This window comes from Hemiscyllium ocellatum, chromosome 3, assembly GCF_020745735.1.
Source record: "Hemiscyllium ocellatum isolate sHemOce1 chromosome 3, sHemOce1.pat.X.cur, whole genome shotgun sequence".
In the NCBI taxonomy this organism is placed as follows: domain Eukaryota; kingdom Metazoa; phylum Chordata; class Chondrichthyes; order Orectolobiformes; family Hemiscylliidae; genus Hemiscyllium; species Hemiscyllium ocellatum.
The window spans coordinates 105,930,408-105,953,071 of record NC_083403.1 but is presented as its reverse complement, the minus strand read 5'-3'; the positions used below and the strand labels follow the sequence as shown (position 1 = coordinate 105,953,071).

General features: G+C 39.1%; 1 protein-coding gene across 3 annotated transcripts in view; it reads left to right on the top strand.

Annotated features, from left to right (window-relative positions):
* Window positions 1-212: 212 nt before the first annotated feature.
* lyst (lysosomal trafficking regulator) overlaps window positions 213-22,664 on the top strand; it is a 338,776-nt gene continuing 316,324 nt past the window's right edge. For 2 of the 3 annotated variants that reach the window (XM_060852679.1, XM_060852671.1), the window contains exon 1: window positions 213-613. In XM_060852679.1, coding sequence (XP_060708662.1) covers window positions 530-613 — 84 coding nt within the window. In that variant the 5' untranslated portion in view covers window positions 213-529. The remainder of the gene's footprint in view (window positions 614-22,664) is intronic. The other variant, XM_060852686.1, reaches the window with a different exon arrangement.

Genomic DNA, 22,664 nt, shown 5'->3' with positions numbered 1-22,664 from the left:
GTGAGTGCGTGCGAGGAAAGCAGCCGGCTTGGCTGATTTGATTGACACCCGCACAGTTCCGGGGGAGGCGGCGGCGTCTGGTCATTGACACTGGGCGGCACCGAGACGCGAGAGACCCGCACGCTCAGGACGTAATGCGTCATTCGGAAGGAGTCCGAACCGAGGTAGAGCTGCGAGGTGGGAGCGCGCGCGCATACGCGTAACCAAGGGCGTGCACGCGAGTGCTGGGACAGGAGCCCCCCCACCCGAGCTGGAGCCGAAGGAAGGCCACGAGCCTGGTGGATTCTAACGGCTGGATCTCGAGCCCAGGACTGAGTGACGTGGAGGCGGCGGTGGTAGTGGCGGCCGCCAGCCCAGTCCTGGGGATCGGACCGGCTCGACGTTTGGGGTGTGTGCACTGACGAGCAGCTTCCATTCCCGGGGCACCGAGCCTGTGACACCTACCGGCAGTGCGGGCTGTCCGGTCCACCGAACGTCAACACATTCCAAAACTTTCGCCGGCGGCAGGGAGCAGAGGGCTTCCCGAGCCATGCCCAAGTCTCCGGGCGCCAACGTGAACTTCAGCCTTATTCACGCGTGGGAGAGGTACCGGCAGTCGGAGCAGGATGAGCAGGTGAGCTGGAGTGGAGGAGAGCCTGGCACCGGCTGAGGGAGGTGATGATCTGGCCGAAGGCACTCAGTGAGAGATCCACACTCTGGAGTGACCGGGGATGGTAGGGGGAAGGGTAATGGGCACGGGGTGTGGGGCCCCAGGCACAGGGAAGATAATGTCCCTGGGTACAGGAAGCATGTTACTCTTTGTCATTGGAAGGATAGGAGAATGTCGCATTTTGTCTTGTGTGGGATGGTGAGCGTGCTTCTTTTGTACTGAGACATGATGAGAGTCAAGAGAGGCTCCTGAGACAGCTGCTCCCAGCTGAGCCTGACTTTCATCGCAGTCCAGAGACTTGAACTTGTACAAATTGCCTAGGATACAGTATTAAGATGTGAATTATTAGAAATCTTATCTGTCAAATGAGCTGTATCAAGGCTCTACCTCTTTCAGATGCAGGTTAATATGATCCTGTGTTATTTATGTTGTGTTCCCCTTCATGATGATATAAATGAAGGATTATAAAGTATTACCAACAGTGTGGGTCCAATTCCTGTACTGGCTGTGGTCATCGTGATGTTCCAACATCTTAACCTCAATCCATGCCTGAGGCATGGTTGTCCTTGGGTTAAAGTAAACACCAATTCTGTCTCTATAGTGACTTTATTATCATTTCTAAAAAGTACTAACTTTATAGGTGTCCTGAATATGAGAACAGACTGGCAATGAACAAAATGGGGAATCCAAAAGCCTTTTATATTCTTATGAGTAGAAAATAGGTGATAAGACCAAAAGGAGATTTAGGCATGAAGGCAGGGCTGAGAAACTAAATTGATACTTTACATCTGTCTTTACCAAGGATGCTGCCTCAGTCATGATGAAAGATGAGAGTTCAGGCACTTTAGGTTTAATACTAATGAAGAGGTATTAGAAAGTCTGGTTGTGCTCTGCTTTTTAAAGGATAAGTTGCATCCAAGATAAAGTAAAATTTGTGGAGGTACTATTCATAATTTTCCAATCTTCCTTTAAAACGGGATGGTGTCAGAGGACTGGGAAATTGCAGATCGCATCCTTGTTCAAAAATGGTTGAGAGGAGTCAATTGTTTCCATTAGTTTCCTCATTGTGGTTCAAAGATTGTGACAAAATTAATAGCCACTTGAATGTGAATTAATTATCAAAGGTCAACTTGGATTTGTTGAGGACAAATAGAGTTTAACTAGCTTAGGGCTTTTGTTGAGATAAAGAGATAAGAGCAGTGCCAGCGATATGGTCAAAAGGTAAAAGTCTCTCATCTTACCAGACCAGAAGGCTGCTCTCCCATTAGAGAGATGACTGGTAGTTTAACCTGAGGGTTACCATACCTCAGGAGAGATTTAGAGGGCAGACCCTTCATGGTAACCTCAGCTGGTGCAGGAATTGAACCCATCCTGTTAGTATCACTGCATTATATACCAGCCAATTGAACTATAAACTACTCAACAGTGAATTAAAAATAAAACTGACAAAGTGCTGCACTGACTTGGGAGCAAAGTTAGGCCTCTGGAAATAAAAGGGACAGTTGCAACAAGGATACAATGAGTACAGCGTGCAAAGCAAGGAAATAAAATAAACCTTTATGAAACTTAAGTTTGGCCTCAGTTCTACCATTCAACTTAGGAAGAACATGACAGCATTGGTGAGGGTGCAGAAAAGATTCATAAAATTAGTTGGCAAGATGAGGAACTTAGTTACACAATTTAGAAAAGTTGGAACAGTGTTCCTTGGAAATTTGGTAAAGGCATTCAAAATCATGAGGGGTCTGTACAGAGTAGGTGGAGGGGAAAGGATCAAGAACCAGAGGGCACACATAGGAATTGGCCATGTCAAATTGAGGAAAACCTCTGCTTGAGAGAGTGATGGAGGCGGATTCATTTGGACATTCAAAAGAAAGTTGAATGTGTAAAGGAAAAATTTGAGGAGCTGCAAGCAAGCGGATGGAAGTGTCATTAGGTGAACGAACAACCATACTCTCCAATTGATTAATTTACAAAGCTTTTTGAGAACCATGCAGACCATCAAAGTCCAAAGTTACACAATACCAGGTTATAGTCCAATAGGTTCATTTGAAATCAGAAACTTTGGAGCGCTGCTTCTTTGTCAGGTGAGGTCCAGCGCTCTGAAAGCTTGTGATTTCAAATGAACCTGTTGGACTCTAACCTGGTGTTGTGTAACTTCTGACTTTGTCCAACACAGTCCAACACCAGCACCTCCACATCATGACAGACCATCAAAGGTAAAGGAGGGGCCTAAATCAAAATGGAACTGGACTGAAATTATTTATTTTTTAATCCAGATTTTTTTGTTTCATAACCAATCATATGTGGTACTTATTTTCATCTGTAGCCACCATTAGTAAATTGTCTTTTTTTCCCCCTATTGATTAATTTATGTGGAAAGCTGGTTGAGGGCAATGCAAGTCATCAAAGGTGAGGATGGACAAGGGGGGAGGGGAGGGTGCTAAATCAAAGTGGAGTTGGAAGGGGTGAAATTATAAGTAAAGCAGGTTTGTAAGTGTTGACAGTTGCCAGAAAAATAACTGACTTCACTAAGTACGAATATTATCCCTTGCTGCTAGCAAACCAAAAGGCTTAAAATTTTTAGGACCCAGGATTGAAGTATCTTACTCCCGATTTGTGAGCCAGAAAATGCACTGTATGTTATTAACAGCTTGGTCTGTGGATAGGTTTGATGTCTACAGTGTTTTAAATATGGACATGATGTTTACTGTTCCCATCAATAGCATTAGGCACTTGACTACCAACGTCTGAGTGAATATATACCTGGCATTTTGAGCTGAAGCCTTGGCCTTGTGCCTCAGCTAGCCTATTGTCAGCTAGCTGGGTACCTGTCTGCTCTGACCTACTGCAGCTGGTCAGACAGTCTATCTGGGATGCATTGTATTTGAATGTCAGCTGTGTGTCTGTTTCTGGAACTTGTTGACATGTTCTTTCAGAGTGCTTATCATGTTTTCTATTTATTAATTTAAAATAACTTCTATCATTGTCCTTGCATTCCCTAGCTCCTAAAAACTTTTGCCTTTTTCTTTACCTCTTTACCTCCTTTTTCTTTTACATTTTCTGCTTTTCCTCCTTCATAACAATTGAATTTTCTCTCTGGCTTTTGTTTCCCAGACATTGCTGCAAACTCCATCAATCATTTCAAAGAACTTCTGAATTATGCTTGGGCTTTCATTAGTAACCTTTCTAAAAATCAAATGGCTTTGCGCAGGATACATCTTACAAGTTTGAAATGAAGCCTGAAATTATAAAAACTAATTACTCTTTGATGTAAATCTGGAAGTAAAAAATGAAGATACTTCAATTATCAGGCCAGAAATATTTTTGGAAAGTCAAGGCAGAATTTTTCAGATGGTGGGCTTTCCTGTTATGTCCCACAGAATTATTTGGGAAGCATCTCTGCTAATAGCAGTAGCTTGGAGAAAGTGAGGACTGCAGATGTTGGAGATCAGAGTCGAATAATGTGGTGCTGGAAAAGCACAGCAGGAGAATTGACGTTTTGGGCATAAGCTCTTCTTTTGGAACCCCACACTTGGAGGAGCATTCATTGGTTGGATGTGAGACCTCAGTGTCTTAATCAAACCCATTGGTGGGGAGCCATAAAATTCTGCCAGTCGTCCCCAAATGATGTCGATGAAGTAGCTGAGAATGGAGAGAGAGGGAACTTCTTTGAGAACAGGGAGTTGTCGGAATAATGGAATAATGCCACCATCCTAATATAGAAGTTGACTTCACCTTTCACTAAAGAGCGAACAAAGTATAAGTTTGGCAAGCTTTTGATCATTTGTACTTAGACATAATCAGGGAGTGTGTCTTCATTTTTAGTATAAATTTAGGCTGAAAAGAAATTGCTGTAAAATCTGCAATTGAGGTAAATATGGTTAATATATCAGGATAAGATTCAAAAGAATCTTATCTTATTCCATCTGCTGTTGGTTTGAAAGTATTTTCAATTCAGTTGATGATAGCAAAGGGCATATTCGATGTTTTTACTTTGAATTGTCAGTACATATGGATTTAGTCTGTATACAGAGAGTATACATTGTCTCCTCCTCTTCTCCCGTTCTGAGAAATTATAGAGCAGAGAATATACGTATGAAAATACATATAGGTGATGGTGTTTAAATAGAGACATAGAAAAATAGGAACATGAGTTGGCCATTCAGCCCCTTGAATCTGCACTGTCATTCAATAAGATCATGGCTGACCTGAGGTCTAATTCCATATGCTTTCCTTAGGCCCATACCCTTGTTTAATTAAACTTTGACCTCTGATATAAATTTAGTAATTGAATTGGCATCGACTGTTGAAAAAAAATTCCAAACCCCCAAATGGCCTGGTCCTCATTCTTAGACATTGAAGATTCTAGAAGCAAGGGGCAATCAGCGGCAGTAGTTTCTTTATTTAACATGTCTTTCCCTGTACGTACCCCAGTGAAAAGGAAGGACTGAGGAAAAAAGGATAATCAGCCATGAATAATTAAGGAAATAAAGGAGGATATCAAATTCAAAGTTAATGCATGCAAAGTGTCAAAGGTTAGTGAGAAAGTAGAAGTTTGGGCAATCTTTAAAGTGCAAGGAAAGCCACAAGAAAACCTATAAAAGAAAAGTAACGTAGATTGAGAGTAAACGAGCTCAGAACATAAAAACAGCAAAAGTTTCTAAAAATATATAAAATAAGAGTGGCTAAGGTAAGCATTGGTCCTTTAGAGGATGAGAGGGGGATTTAATGATGGGAAATGAGGAAATGGCCAAGGCATTGAATAGGCATTTTGTCGATCTTCACATTGGCATGTTACTTGTGTCTTCCACTAATTGATGACAAGGAGGCTATGGCAGGTGAGGACCGAGAAATGATCATTATCTCTAAAGAGGTGATTTTGAGTAAGCTACTAAGGCTAAAGGTAGACCAGTCTCCTGGCCCTGGTTGAATGCATCCTAGAGATCCCAGGGGAAAGAGTAAATTACGAGCACATTTGCTAAAATTCCCTGGACTCTGGGGTGGTTCCTGCGGATTGAAAAACAGCAAATGTGATGCCGCTGTTTAAAAAAGGAGGTAGACAAAAGATGGGTAACTATAGAACTTGTGAACTTAACTTCTGTAGTGGGGAATCTATAATCAAGAAAACTGGATAGAAATTGTCCCATCGGGCAGATGCAACATGGGTTCATGAAAGACAGGTCATGATTAACTAATTTACTGGAATTCTTTGAGGACATTACAAGCGCAGGGGACAATGGAGGACTGGTAGATGGGGTCAATCTGAATTTCCAGAAGACATTCGTCAAGGTGCCTCACAAAAGGCTGCTGCATAAAGGTGCATGGCGTTATGTGAAATGTATTAACACGGATAGAAGTTTGGTTAATGAACAGAAAGCAAAGGGCTGGGATAAATAGGTGTCTTTTTTCTGGCTGACTATCAGTGGCTAGTGGTGTGTCTTGGATCGGTTGGGACTGTAATTGTTTACGGTTTACATAGATAATTAAGAGTGGGAGACCAAGTGTAGTGTGAAAGTTTGCAAGTGATACTAAGGTGGGTGGTAGAACAAAATGTGCAAAGGTCACAGAAGTTTTGTAGAAGGACATAGACTAAATGAGTGGGAAATAGTCTGGCAGATGTGATGCAATATTGATGTGTGAGGTCACACATTTTGATAGGAATAACATCAAAATGAACTATTAATTAAATGGTGAAAAATTATAGCATGCTGGTATGCAGAAGAACCTGGGTGTCCTTATGCATGAATCACAAAACATTGGTTTGTAGGTGCAGCAGGTAATTAAGAAGGCAAATTGAATATTGTCCTTCCATCTAGACGGATGGAGTTTAAAAACAGGGAGATTGTGTGGCAACTAGTGAGTTCATGCCTGAAGTATGATAGAGTTTTGGTCTCCTTACTTGAAAAAGGAATACTGGCAAGGGTGGAGGTGCAGAGGAGGTTCACTCAGTTGATTGTGGCGTTGAGAAGGTTGGCTTATGAAGAGAGATTGAGTACACTAGTACTCAATAACTGGGGATCTTCGAGAAACACATACAATTATGAAGGCAATAGATAAGAAAGAAGCAGGGAGGTTGTTTCCACTGGTGGGTGAAATTAGAGCTCGGAGGCATAATCTCAAGTAAGAGGGAGCAGATTTAGGACTGACTCGAGGAGGAAGTTCTTTGCCAAAGGGTTATGAATCTGTGGAATTCCCTGTCTAGTGGAGCAGTTGAGGCTATTTCATTGAATGTTTTTAAGGCAGTGATAGATTTTTGACCAATGAAGGAATTAAGGGTTATGGTGAGCGGATGGATAAGTGCAGTTGAGTCCACAAAAAGATCATTCATGATCTTATTGAATGGCGGAGCAGGCTTGACAGACCAGATGCCCTACTCCTCCTATTTCTTAAAATACTGAATACCTTGATTTGATCAGCCTTTAACCACCTTAATTCTAGACAGTAAAGGTCTAATTATTCTAACCTTTCCTCCAACTTAACCCCTAAATTCCAGGTATCATCCTCGTAAGTCTGTATTTAACTCGTTCCAAGGCCAAAGCATACTTCCTAAAGTGTGGTGCCCAGATCTGCTCTCAGTACTTTAAGTGGGGTCTAAGTTTGGTCTTGTCTAACTGCAGCATAATGTCTGCATTCTTCTACTTCAGCCCTTTAGTTATGAAGGCCAGCATTTCATTAGCAGCCTTGACTATTTTCTGTGGTATTTTAAAGAGCTATGCACCTGAACCCCCAAATCTCGTTGGGCATCCACACTATATTTAACTTTGTGCCTTTTGAAGAAAGTACGCTGATCTATCCTTTTTTGGTCTAAAATGGAGAACGTCACACTTGCTTAAATTAAAAGCTAAAGTTTTGCCCATTTATCTAATCTATCAATATTCTGTAATTTTATGCTGTTATCAATGCTGTCTGCAATGATGCTCAATTTTGTCATCAGCAAACATGACTTTTATGTCATTATATAAGTTACTGAATGTTGTGAATAATTGTAGCCCCAACACCGGTCCCTGCAGAACAGCACTCATCATGTCCTGCTAAATTGAATATTAGCCATTGTTCCAATTTTCTGTTTCTTGCTACTCAACTAATTTTGTATCCATATCAGTAATTTGCTCTAAGTTCTGTGGGCTTCCACCATAGTTAACAGTCTCTTGTGTGGGCTTTCATCAAACGACTCTGGATCGTTAAACAGTATAAACAATATTCATTGATTTACCTCTGTTCACCTCTTCCAAAAATTCTCTGGCTTCAAAAACTCTGACCTATCCTTCATGAATCCATGTTGCCTCTCCCTGATTAGCTGTAAATTTTCAAGCTAATCAGTTACACTGTTCTTGATTGCAGATGGCCATTCCCCTCAACACAGAACTTAGGCTAACTGATGATTAATTCTCTGTTTTCCCTCTGTATTCCTTCTTAAAGACGGAGTGATATAAGCAAATTTTGAATCGAGAGGTACAACTCCTGAATTCAAAGAACTCTGAAAGATCATGGTTAGGACATTGACATTAGGCTCAACACTGGTGAATGGAAACCATCAGGTCCTGGGCTTTGCCACTGTTTAGTTCCATTAATTTTCCCATTATTGACAATTTGCTTAAGCTAATTTTATTTAGACCCTGCCTCAATGCTCTGTTAATTTCTCTGGGACTTTCCACGAACTGTCCTGTTTTTCTGCTGTGAACGTTGAAGCATTCAGCCTGTCTGCCATTTCCCCGTGGTCATTGACAATATCCGTGCACTCAGCCTGCAATGGGCTGATGGTACGCTTAACCAACTGCTTTCCCTTTATAATAATAAAAATCTCATTGACTTCTGTGTCCCTTGCAGGCTTCCATTCAAAATCATTTTGGCCACCCTTTTAAGCCACTTTGTGGCTTTTTAACCTTTGTATTTGTCTCATTCTATGGAATCTGTACTGTTTTGTGTTTTTAATCAGTCCATTTATTGAATTTTATGCTCTTCAGATGTTCGTGGTTGTTTTTCTTTGTGTGGTGGAGTTCTTCATTCTCATGAGTATAATTTTTGAAAAGCGTAAAATGTTTTTAAACATCTTCCATTGTTCCTTGGTTATTTTATCTATTAGTCGACCTTCCCAGTATACTGTGGATAGTTTCTGTCTCACGACATTGAAGACAGCTTTACTTAAATCCAAAATTCTATTATCCGATCTTTTGCAAATGCTTTATGAAACTCAACCATGTTATGATCGCTGTTTGATTTATGCTCATGAACAATGTCCATTAGATCCAATGTTGCTTGTGCCCTTATTGTATTTTGGATATATTACCACAGAAAGGTATTCTAGGCACACTAGAAATTCGCAATCTTTCTCACAGATGCTTACCTATCTCTCCCAATCTGTTAAATTTAAAATCCCCTCTTTAATACTACTCTACTTTTATTGCTTGGTTGACTAATTTCATCATTTTTACAATCTAGCACTTTTGAACTAATGTGAGCCCTCCAGCAATAGCTGGAAGAATGAGATTAACTGCATTTAATAAAATAATGTCTCACAGGAAGTAAGCATGTCATTTTACTCAACTACGCATTGTGTTTTTAAACCACTTACCTGAGACTTAGCTATAAACTAACAGCACAAAAGTGCTTAAAAGTGACCTCTCTCAACTGTGCGAATAGTTACCGATATTGGATAGGAAATCTCTATTCATGAAATCTACTTTCTTCTGATGCAATAAACAACAAAAGTTTATTAAAGCCTGTACAAGCTAGGTGACCCCCTTTGACACTCTTTGCAGGCATGCAAAATCGAGTCAAAAGAGCCCCCCACCCCCCCAACCACATTACCCCAGTACAGCAGTAGGATGAGGTCATCCTTGGGGATAATGTAAATGCCCTAATCCTGGGGAAGCATTATGCAAATGATTTTCTGACTCCGTGATTCCCCAAGACAACGTAGGTGTGATATATCCTAGCTTTGGGGCGGCTCTACAAACCAGTTCTGGTTCTGCTTCTTCCCCAGATAATGTAGGTGTGATATGCTTCACTATGAGGGGATGATCGCGCAAATGAATTTGATTGGCTGGGGGATGGCTGTGAAAGCATTTCTGAATGGAAGGGACTGAATCAGAGTTTAATTTGATAACAGCAGTAGAGTAGTAGTCAATGGCTGCCCAAATGAAATGAGAGTCATCCACATTTCTGCATGAATGTTCCACCCACCCATTTCTAGGATATATCCCACCTACATTGTCTTAGGGAATTATGGAGTCAGGAAATCATTTGCACAATGATTCCCCAGGATTAGGGCATTTACATTTACATTATCTCCGAGGATGACCTTATCCTACCATTGTACCTGGGGTAACGTGGTTATGGGGAGGAATGACCGGAGTACCTGTAAGCATTATCAACTGACCTGTACAAAGGGAATGTTTTCTTTGTTCGGGGTCTCTTTGACTTGACTTTACACTGTGCAAAGAGTGTCAAAGGGGTCATCTAGCTTGTACAACTTTAATAAACTAACTGTTTGCAGAAGTTAGTGTGTGCAAATTTCATTTTGTGTGTGAAACCTCGGGGGAAAAAAATGAACATCATCAAATGGAGATAGATATAGTTAAGAAATAAACATTTCACTAATCAGGATTTGACCTGAAAATTAAAGAGATATGTGCATTCCTGTTCAGTTGTTTGCTGATAAACCTTTTTCATTTAAGTGAGATGGCAGAACAGTGTTTCACTACTTTTGATTTTGAAATAGAGCTTATCGCATGCATTTAAATAAATTACACTAAACAGTTTGATTATTCCTATTAAGACTTTGAATCTGTGTGGATATGTACTTCATCCTATCAGAATAATATAAACATTACGAAAGACTTTTCTATTCCCATCCCCCTTTATTTTCATGAGACCATCTATAATGTTTACAAGAATACATTTTGGGTCTGTAACAACAGTCCATAATCAAGCAGCAGATGATACACTTTAATTTTGTCATTTAATAATGCCTGTGTTTTCTTGAAAGGCATCATCTGTCACTATGGTTCCAGCACTAGCTTATTATAGAATTGACAGCATTCCCTCCCTTGTCCTTCTCCATCCAAACAAAAATAAACCATTTTAAAAAATTGTTGGACATAAAATTCAAACTTACAATGTTAAGACTAAGCAACTTTGTAATGTTTGATACGGAGTCTCAGGACTGCCTAAGGCTGTCTTTTCCCAGTACTACTTCACTTATCTATTGGAAAGGCCACTAGCCATGCTATTGTTACTTGCACCCTTGCCTATTTCAATGTACTTTCAAATAGTCTCTTATCTTCTACTCTCCTTTTTTAAATTGAAGTCATCTAAATTATGCTTTCAAGAAGAAGTTAGATGTAGTTCTTGGGGATAAAGGGATCAAAGGATTAAGGGAGAAAGCAGAAACAGAGCCCTGAATTGTGGGATCAGCAATGATCAGTAAGCTCAGGCTGAGGGCCATTGTTTTCACACAGAGAGTGGTGATTGTATGGAATGAGCTGCCAGAGGAAGTGGTAGAGACGGGCACAGTTGCAACATTTGAAAGACATTTGGGCAAGTACATGAGTAGGAAAGGATGTGGGCAAAACACAAGCAAATGGGACAAGATTAATTTGGGGTATTTGGCATGGATGAGTTGGACTGAAGGATCTGTTTCCATGCTGTATGACTCTCTAACTCTATTCCCCTTCCTTTGTTCTAGGTTTCTATGTGTTTATTACGACACGAAGGTGATGCCCTGTTAATTAAACCAAACACTCAAAAAAGCTCACCTCACCTTGTAATCTATTAAAATGAGTGACCAAAAACTCCCAAATTCTACCTTTTGAAGAAAATAACATCACTTAATTTTTCGAAAAGTGAACATTAAGCAACAATTATTCACAACTCTAAACCCCTTTCTCTTAACTGCTTACTATCTGTCTCCAACTCTATAATAACATACTGTTCTAATAAGACACTTATTAAAATTACACCAAGTTAAATTCAAACCACAAGGCCACTATTGTCTTGTGTCTTTCTTCTGGCTGAGGATCTCTATGATTGCCTCCTTTCTCTTTACTTACTGTATGTTTTATATGAAAAGGTACTTTTTTGATAGTGTTTCCTAATTTCTTGGAGAGCAAGATGTTGGCTTTCCAAGCGTTTCTGTCTTGGTGGCAATTGCTCTTTGAGCAATTTTCCAAAATGCCTGCATTTTATGCCCCCCCCATCAGATTGTATCATTGGTTCAATGTTGGCAAAATGATAAATTTAAATTTGATTAGGTTTTAGTATCCTGGGGCATAATTTAAACTGACTAAATTCGAATTGTTGTCAAAACAGCAATCAAAATTCAGGTATCCATTTCACAGCCAAATGTTACATATTTTCAATTTTCCAGTACACTCTGGAACAGGCACCTAGTCATATACACAGGTGCTTGCAATCTCTTAGTTCAGAACACCATTCTCTGTCTTAAAAATACAGTACATGCCTTCAAGTTCATAACAATGCTCATCCTGACTTGCTTTAGATCCTATTCACCCACTGCCACTATGCTCAGTAAGCGACATTCATTAACTTGAAGCCAATGTCTTGACACTCATCTTTGTTTTCAATCCTTTGTGTCCTTGCCCTTCCCAATTTCTGAAATATGTTCTAACTCCATAACCTTTTGAGATTTCTGCTTTGCTGTTTTGGACTTCAAAGTGTTTGTAAGTTTAATTGCCCATAAATGGTGGCTTTAAAGTCTGGAATTTCTTCCTGGAATCTCCATGCTTCTTAATTCTTTCTTGTTCTTCTCTTTACATTTAATTCTTACCATGTGTTTGATGTTGTACCCTCATATCTTTGTGACGTAGTCTCTGTTATTTTGTTTTGACATTCCTGTGATTCTTCCTTGGATATATTACTTCATTGCAAATTGTTTTTGTAGATATTCACCCTATATAATACAGCAATTTTAATAACAAACTTCTTTAAAATGACCAGGGAAACCTGTGATGTAACGTTTGAAGAAAACAAAGAACATTTAAATTGTAAGATTGCACACTAGAACCCAGTTTTTGCTACTGATTGCAGTCACTAGGAATGAATCATGTAATGGCTGGCAAGTGGCATTTGCATACTGTAAGTAACTTAAGCTGATGACGAAACACCCTGCAAATTTATAAGTAATTAATATCTTAGCCCAATCAAACTTGGTTATGCCTGGTAAGAACATTCTGAGCTTGCTCAGAGGATGATGTACTGATGATTTAAAAATATTGATTATTTACTGATAATCTGACAGTGTTTCTTGCAGATAAAAATTGTAGTGACTGACTCACTTTTTGTAAGGTTTTTTGGTACTATTATTTTGACATTTTCGTTGTGTTGGTGCTTTGAAGTAATCTAATTTGCAAACATCTAGACTCATTCCCAGGATTGTTGAGGACAATGATTTTGTGGTCCTGGAGCATACACATGTGAAAGAAATAATATGTGGGAAGTGAAAAGATTGGGCTTTAAATGGAACAAGGGATGTAGAGAGGGGAATAGGAAGTGGGAGACCATGCAGAATGTGGCAGTTGAGTTTGGGACCTTGATCAGGAAGCAGAGCAAGATGCAATCTGTAAGAACTTGGCTGGAGAACTGGGACCTGGTAGCACAAGGGATAGAGTAGTTGGCAAAGCATAGCCTTATTACAGAGAATGCAGATATCAAGGTGTAACATGTATGTGAGGGAGTATGGAAAATAGTAATGCCTGAGATCCTAAAAGAATGATTATGTGCTGTGTTCTGGGACTGCTGTAGTGCATCTGAGGATATGTTGAAGTTTGGGAGCTCTGCAAGTCAGTGACGACTAGACAGTATTATGATAATGTCTTTGAATGGTCTGCCAGCTAGGGATTGAGGGCATAATTATGTACTGATTGGAACTATGATGTAATGGCACAATTCCTTAAACTAGACAGGGGAATGAATGATTCCACTGTCAGTAGGATTGATAACTAGAGACTTACGATAATTGGCAAAGAGCAATAAAAAAAATACTCATTGCGTAAAATCTAAAAGGGAGGTTGAAGTACGTTCAGTCACTTTCAGTACACAGCTGAATACGTTCTTCAAGAAAAATTTCCAAGGTTGTGGGGAAAGAACACAACATTGGGACTGATTGGATCACTTTGTAAAGAATTAACAAAGGGGCTGGATGAGCTCCTGTATAATTCTATGATTTTATATGCAGTTGGCACAGGAGAGTGATATGGTCATTTTAGTTGCAGCAGTAAGCTTGGGGAAACTTGGTGCTAGGCAAGGGTAACTGTTGAAACTGGAGCATTGAAGTTGAAGTGTGGGAGAAACAGGTCCCATGAAGTGGCATTAAGACTTTAAGACTAAGTATTGCAATTAACTTAGCCAGACAAATGCTACTGGGAATGGATAATAGATAAATGTTTTTTGTTGGCTGATTGGAGATTGACAAAGGACTCTGAAGATATTGAAAAATGAAGACAGTAAATGAAGTCCTTCATATTGTCTCCATTCTTTGGACATCTGCAGCTTAATAATTTGGGATGATATTAATATCTCAGAAATCATGTTCATATTTTACAGTGGGGTTGGTTTGAAGAAGTGAAAACGCGGTTAAGTTTTTGTTTTATCATTTCCTGTTGATATTCTTTTTAAAAAGTTGCTTCCTCTCTTTCCACTACCTTAACTAGCTGGTTCTCTCAAGTTGTTTCTCTTTCAATTATTAAGAAATCTGTTGGAAGCTTGTGACAGGGTTAGGTTACTTTGCTTGTGTTAGGTCAGCCGCGCTTGATGGAGTATATTCCCTTCAATTAATGAGTTTCTGCATCTTTCCTTCATGCCTTTAGTTGAATAGTGGCTCAAAGCTTTATCAATATTAATCAAATAAATGTTTTTGTTTTCTTTGGACTTACTTGTACTGGAGAGTAAAACTTGATAACTAACAAGTGGTTGGAGTACATGCAATAATTCCCACCCGAAGTTTTCACAATAAAAGCATACATTATGTAATCGCTAAATGATGAGCTAAAAGATAGCTTCAGTATTTAACTAACACACTTTTATTGTCACACATTTTTAGTTTTGGGAACCTTATGAAGATATACATTCACTACTATATGGAAGTACTTAACAGCGTAATGTTTGGGAAATTCTTTTTGCTTGTAGAGAATGAATAATGTACATATACATGCACTTGCACGTGTGCATGCACACATTGTAGCTTTTAACAAGTGTAAGTGAACCACCCCCTGATCTCAGCTGTTAAGCTTTGGTTGTTAGTGTCATTCTTTTTCTAATTTAGCCTACTTTTCTAATCAGTCTGTCAGAGATGTTATTACATGTCTCTGGAGCAGATAGGGTTTGAATCCAGGCCTCTAGGTCTGAAGTTACGGATAATATCACTGCCATAAAAGCACACTTGGGATTATTCAGTAAGTGTTATCTAATTATGGCATCATCTCTAACATTAAATGTATGTTCTAAATTTTGCAAAAATATCTGGGTTGACTGGCAGTATCCTGCCCATTGTGCTTGCTTGGGTTTGTTTGATGCAAACCATTATTTGGGATGTGACACCAATACGCCGGGCATTGTACTTGCACAAAAATTCATGGAACGCATCAGTCATATGCACTATAGACTGAAAGTCCTTTTGCCTTGATGTTAGCATCTATATTGGAAAATATCACCTTTTCCACTGCTGCATAAAAGTAGGGGGAAATGGCTAGGTTCACCTGTTGCTCAATAATCCCAAGTGTGCTATGAATGACACAACCAATTTAAGCTTATCAGTTGGGATCACAATGTTACTTAACTGATGCTTGCTGCCAATTAGATATATTTATATCCAGGCATTTGTGCTCTGCAGGAAAAGTGAATTTATTCAGGTATTGTTTAATTCAAAGAAACGTGTGTGGTATAATGGCGCCCTGGTGCATTCTCCATAGCCAAACTTGGAACATAATGTTTAACATTAGAAACTATTGCTTATTAAATAACACTTGCTGAATAATCCAAGTGTGCCAGAAGTTGCACTAACTGCCAATAAGTTCTGCCTTGCCAACCAATTGATGTTCTTTTGTCCCTGGAGTATAAATTGTTGCGTCTTTTGAAATTTGGCATTTTTTGCAACTGTTATGATGACTGAAAGTAGAAAAACTCAACATTCTTTTTGTTTAAAGCAGCACTGAAGTTCTTTCCTACCAAATGGACACTGATCACGGTTTCAGATAATTTTTGTCTAAGTGACTTCTGATGTCGTAACAATTTCCTTAATGTTGAAGTTTCCTGGAGAATAACTTAGCAATCGACAGGAATGGGCCGGATTTTCCATTCATCCAATATTGTTCACAACTACTGGTCATTGTGGAAGGTGATGATGAAGTGGTAATGTGCCTAAATCAGTAACTAGTAAACCAGAGACCCAGGTGCTTGTTCTGGGACATGGGTGTGAATCCCAATAAGGTGCGTGGTGAAATTTGAATTCAATTAATAAATCTTGAATTTAATGCTAAATGGTGGTCATGAAACCATTCTTGATTACTGTAAAGCCTAGTTGATTCACTGTCCTTCGGGGAAGGAAAATCTGCTAGACTCACTTGGCTAGGTCTCCAAGGATTCCAGGCCTACAGCAATGTGATTTGATTCTGAAATATCCTGTGAAGTGGCTCAGCAAGCCACTCAATTGTATCCATAAGACATAGGAGTGGAAGTAAGGTCATTTGGCCCATCGAGTACACTCTGCCATTCAATCATGGCTGATGGGCATTTCAACAGCACGTAGCTGCACTCTCCCTGTATTCCTTAATTCCTTGCGAAATTAAGAATTTATCAATCTCTGCCTTGAAGATATTTAATGCTCCGTGGCAATGAATTCCACAGGCCCACTATTTTCTGGCTAAAGAAATGTTCTCCTCTTTTCTATGTTAAATTGAACCCCTCTAATTCGAAGGACCCACGTCTGACGGAAACAACTTCTCAGCATCCACCCTTTCTCTGCCATGCATTATCTTCTAAATTTCTATTAGATCTCCCCACAACTTTCTAAACTCTAATGAATACAATCCCAGGATCCTTAGTCATTCATCGTATGTTAGGCCTACTATTCCAGGGATCATCCATGTGAGTCTCTGCTGGACATGCTCCAGTGCCAGTATGTCCTTCCTGAAATGCGGGGCCCTAAACTGGACACAGTATTCTAAATGGGGCTTAACCAGAGCTTTATAAAGTCTCAGCACATCGCTGCTTTTACATTCCAACCCTCTTGAGATAAATAAGTATCCAAATGTTTCAAACTCTAATAAAAGAAATGAAAATGGGTGAACCAAAGCACTTAAAAAAAAACAAACAGCCTTGTTGACCTTGCAAAGCCCCCATTACTAATATCTGGGGTTTATAACTGAGAGATTTGTTCCAAAGACTAATCAAGATGATGGCTTGTCAAACCTTGGACTGTTTCCCAGATACCACTTTCTCTGGGCATGTCCTGTCCATTGACAAACCAGAAGTGGCAGCAAAGTGGTATACAGTTCAAAAAATGTTGTCTGGGAATCTTCAACGTTGATTATAGTCACCAAGAAAATCTCATGATATCAGGACAAATACAGGCAAGGAAAGCTCCTGTCAATTACCATCTGTTGTTCCCACCTGAGCTGATGTATCTGTTCAGTCATGTCGAATGTCATTTGGAACATACCAAAGGTAATGAAGGCACAGCATGTACTTTGGGTGGGGGACAGCAATGCTAATAATCTACATTGGTTTGGTAGCACAATTGTCGACTGAGCTGTCTGAAATCTAAAGGATATGGCTGCTAAGCTAAGTCTGCAGCAGGTGTTGAGGGAACCAAAAAGAGGAAAAGAGCCTATTTGAATTTTCCTCACCAGATCTACCTTTAGCTTATGCCGCTGAAATGATGGTATAAGTAGGAATGACCACAACACTGTCTTTTTGAAGACAAGCCCCACCTTCACATTAAGGATGCTGAGCTGAAGCTGAATGGGATAGAATCTGAAACTGTGTAGCTTTGCCCATTCCCCCACTTTACCATTACCACCAAGTCAGCAGACTGGCTCAATGAAGAGTGTAGGAGTCATGCCAGGAGCAGCACTAGGCATACCTCAAAATGGGGTGTCAATTTCACATGTGCCAATATTACATATAGGACTAGTGTGCTAGACAGCAGAAGTAATCTGCAATAGGCAAGGCGAAGCAATGGCCTACTCTTGAGGTCCCCAGCATTATATATGCCAATCTTCAGTCAACTTGATCTACTCCACATGATATTAAGAAATAGCTTCAGAAATTGGATGCTGCAAAGACTGTGGGCCCTGGTGAAGTTCCTGAAAACTTGTGCTTCAGAGCTAACTAGGCCCCTAGCCAAGTTGTTCCAGTACAGTTACAACATGACCTGTGGAGAATTGCCCAGATGTCCTATTCACAAAAGGCAGGGCAAATCCAGTATGTCAAATTACTGTACCAATCTGTACACTGTTAATTGTCAGAGTAGTTTCTTTTCTGTTACTGAGGCAAAATCTTGGGACGCTCTGTAGTAATAGCACTGTGCATATACCACACCATATGAGCTGCAGCAGTTCCAGAAGGGCAACTTGCCATTGCCTTTAGAGGACAATTAGGTGTGGACAATAAATGCCTAACAATTAAGACCTAAACAGCAATATCCATATTGCAAATGAATTTAAAGAAAATACCATTGAAGGAAGTGAACAAAATTCATTATTTCTGGAAAGAATTGTGCTCAATCCTATGTGGAAAAGTTTGTTGGTTACATGGTACTCTCCATCCATACCAAGCCATTCTATCAATTCAGTTTAGTTCAACTGATATGTAATAGTCCAATTCTTAACTATCAGCCCAGATTTTGCAGTTAGTGATGGGCGAATGGTGCTCATCATCTTGTTAAGCCTATAGTTCTCCAAAAACTTTTCATAGGCTTTCCTTATGAGTAGCAACGTATTCATGGTGTGATTAGCATGGTTAGCAATGGCTTGAGCTATTGTGTGTTATACTAGTTGGTCACGGTGTGTCTGAATCATTTGTCTTCTATAAAGAATCTGTAATGTGAATAGGGGAAACAACTTTTCTCCTTAACAAATCATATGGAAGAATCCTGACTGAGACAGAGTCTAAACCAGGAAGTGTAAATGTAGAATATTTAATTCACTGTCTCATCATGCAAATAAAATAAGAGAAAGAAAGGAAGTTTAGATTGAGAAGCAAGCTATGAAAAATAATGGAAAAAAAAATTCTTAATTTTTATTGTAGGATTTCAAAACATAAAATCAGAAGGATACGATTAAAGAAGTAGTGTTTAGTTTTGTGCTGACTTGTGGATTGTGAGTTGTCAGATTTTTGGACTGTAATAGGTAATTACCATGTATGTCTGTATTCTTGTCTGTGATCATAGTGATAATTATGGAACACTTGGAAGGGTGTCTGCCCTTATAATAGAATAAGGATCTGTGGTGCAAAAATGATCTACAAAAAGGTGACCATCACCTGATGAAGGAGCGTCGCTCCGAAAGCTAGTGTGCTTCCAATTAAACCTGTTGGACTATAACCTGGTGTTGTAATTTTTAACTGTGTATACCCCAGTCCAACACCGGCATCTCCAAATCAAAATTACAAAAAGAGAGAATATGAAGGTCAACACATAATCTTGACTAGTTTGGCTTCTTTCAGTCTATAGTTCAAAGAAGCAATTTATGCACCATTTTAAGTTTTAAAAATCAGTATTTCTTTGATTAAGGTTTGGAGTAGATGCAGTATACTTTGGTGTATTGGAGCTACTGTTGCATGGCATATGATACTTATTATTTTCTGCTATTGATTGAGTGAATTATTCAGAATGTATTATTTACATAGCAATTCCACTGTATCAGCTGTAAACTTATATGTTACACATTTAACCATGTGTTCAGGATATAAAAACACATTTGTTATTTAAATGTTCTGCATATCATAATTAAATTCTTATTTTTGAGCTAGTTTGGCTCCTTGCTTGCATGAGTGAGCAGTTTTTGCTTTTTTTTTGAGGATCATCTGTTGTTCAAGTTTGAGCTCAAACGTAATACCAAATCATTGACAGTCACTTTAATTTAGTTGCATTTACAGAACAGTCTGTTAAGTTGATGTAATTTTCTATCAAGAATTGAAGTTACCATTTAAAATGAACAGGGTGGAGATGCTGAAATGGGTCAGTTGTAAAGGCCATGTCATTCATCCATAGAAATTGCTGGAGAAGCTGAGTAAGTCTGACCGTGTCTGTAAAGAGACCTAAGAGTCACCAGACCTAAAAAGTTAACTCTGCTTTCTCTCCATAGATGCTGCCAGATCTGCTGAGTTTCAAGTTTTTACTTGATTATTAGCATCCCCAGTTCTTTGTTTATTTCATACAGTCAATCTTGTTCTGTTGTCACCTACAAAGAAGAATATGAAACCTCTGAGCAGTTTGTGTTTTCTCATTTGTTTGTTTCTTAAGCAGGATAATGCCCAATTTTTATTGTATAGACCTGGTGCTGTAATTTGACTATGATGCGTAAAAACCCAATTTTTCATGGTGTGCCATGGCTGAGAACCAATGAGCTGATGTCTTAGATAACATCTGGGACAAAACCTGCTTATTTTAGGCACAGCATTAACTGTCACATTGTTTAATATAGTTTATAGCACACAAAATGGAGAAAAAAACTAAAAACACAGTCTGATAATTACTGTGTTACTCAAGTCTGATATTAAATTTAATTTGGCCAAATGCTACTATCAAACTGATTTGTCTTGACGGTTTGGTTGACGCTTTACATGTTATCCTTTTTACATGTATTTGACAAGGTCTGCACTTTTGATTAGTGAATTCTTGATCTGCAGTGGCGGTGTCTGGAATGTTGAATCCCTTCTATGAGCACCATTGCATATATGAAAAATGAAGCACACGGTTGTTTGCTTCAGGCCCAACATCTGTCCCCTTGAATAAATCTTGAAACTAAGATGTGGTAAAGGTCTCATGCTTAGATAGTGAAGTGAGACAGGACCTTACAGAACCCTCCATTTCTTCCCTGTAGGGCATAACCCTTGATGCTTAAGCCTTAGTCTTGGGTCAGGTGCTGATCTTTCAGGGAGCTGCTTCCCCTTTTAATGTTCCTCACCATCCCTCAGAGTCTGTAAAATGTTCCTCAGCTGTAATGACAGGCTCGCCCACTTGATGACAACCTGCCATGTATAGAATGAACTGTACAGAAAATTTGGTGGAGTAGGGGCGTGCTGGGGGAAGTAGTGGTGATGACACTGGACTAATAATTCGATGAAGGGCTTATGCTCGAAACGTCGAATTCCCTATTCCTGAGATGCTGCCTGGCCTGCTGTGCTTTGACCAGCAACACATTTTCAGCTGTGATCTCCAGCATCTGCAGACCTCATTTTTTACACTAATAATTCAGAACCCCAGGTTAAGCCTCTTGGGACATGGCTTCAAATTCCATCATGGCAGATGGTGCAATTTGTATTTAATAAAATTCTGGAATCAAAAAGATAATCTAATGGCAACCATGTTAATGGCATAAGGACGAACAATTTCTTCATTGTATATGGCTGCCAGAGAAAATGGTTGAGGTAGGTACCATAGCAACACTTAAAAAAAGATGTAGATAGGTACATGGATGGGAAGGGTTGAGAGAGATATGGGCCAATTGTGGGCAATTGTAACTAGCTGAATGGGCATCACGGTCAGCATGGACTAATTTGGGCTGAAGGGCCTGTTTCCATGCTGTGACAAATGAAACTAAGATGTAGCAAATGATTTCCGAGGCTTTTGGAAGAACTACTTGATTCAGGTCATTGCTACTAACTAAAATTAGATAATTTTGACTTAAAACCACTCAATTTTTAAATGTAGCTTTTTAAAATATTAGCTCATAAACTAGTAAAAGTAGTTTAATCTTTTATAACAATGTCATGAACCATTCAATTTGCTTTAGAAAACAGCAAATTTGATTCAAAACCCAAATTGTATTTCTAATCTGTTTAAAGCAACTTATGACACAGGATTTTCTTAGGCATTTAATTACAGGAAAATTAGTAGTCTTGTAGACAGCTGATAAGCTTAATTCCTTAGAAGTGAGTGAAATGTTTCTCGTCAGTGATTTTGCACCTTAATTAGGAATGACTCATGCTCATGTGAAGTAAGTGGATGTTAGAGCAGATGATTTATTTATTCTAAATATATGCTTCTATGAAGTATTGTTATAAGTAACTGGTGTCCTCTCTAATAGGATCTAAAACACTAGGGGAAAATTAAAATATCAACTGCTTATTATATTACTTTCTCAAAGATGCAAAGGTTACTAAGTATGCTTGTCATAGAATCATCTGGTCATACAACATGGTAACAAACCTTTCAGTCCAACTCATCCCTGACCTCGTCCCATTTGCCAGCATTTGACCAATAATCATCTAATTACTTCCTATTCATATACTCATCTGGATGCATTTTATTTTTTTTTTAAAGATATTTTTATTAGAAATTTAATATTTTGACAGATTTACAAAAATAAACAAAACTTTCAAGCACAAACATTAATATAAAAATAGATCTTAAATATATAATCATCAAAATTGAAAGGAATGATACTAAAGAAGAAAGAAAAACAATGAAACTCAGTTAACTACTAATCTAATCCACAATTATCCAGAGTGTATAGTTGAGTCACTTACATCCTTCAAACAAGAGAAAATGTTCTCTAATACACTCATAACAGTATAATAAAAAGGAAACTATTTCCAAACAATAAGAACAAAAAAAAAACATGTTTGAATGGAGATCCTCCCCCTTGTTCTCAGGGGGCCTTACTTCCTTTCTAAAGGTCCACCATATCCTCTCCCAAACAGTGTCCCACCCTTGACCCGGGCGCTCCTTAATAGGATTTAGATATAATACCGAGCTAGAGTTAACAGTGAGCGCCCCACCCCCACCCCTCCCCACCCATACCTGAGTATATCTGATAGCATCAATGCCACGTAC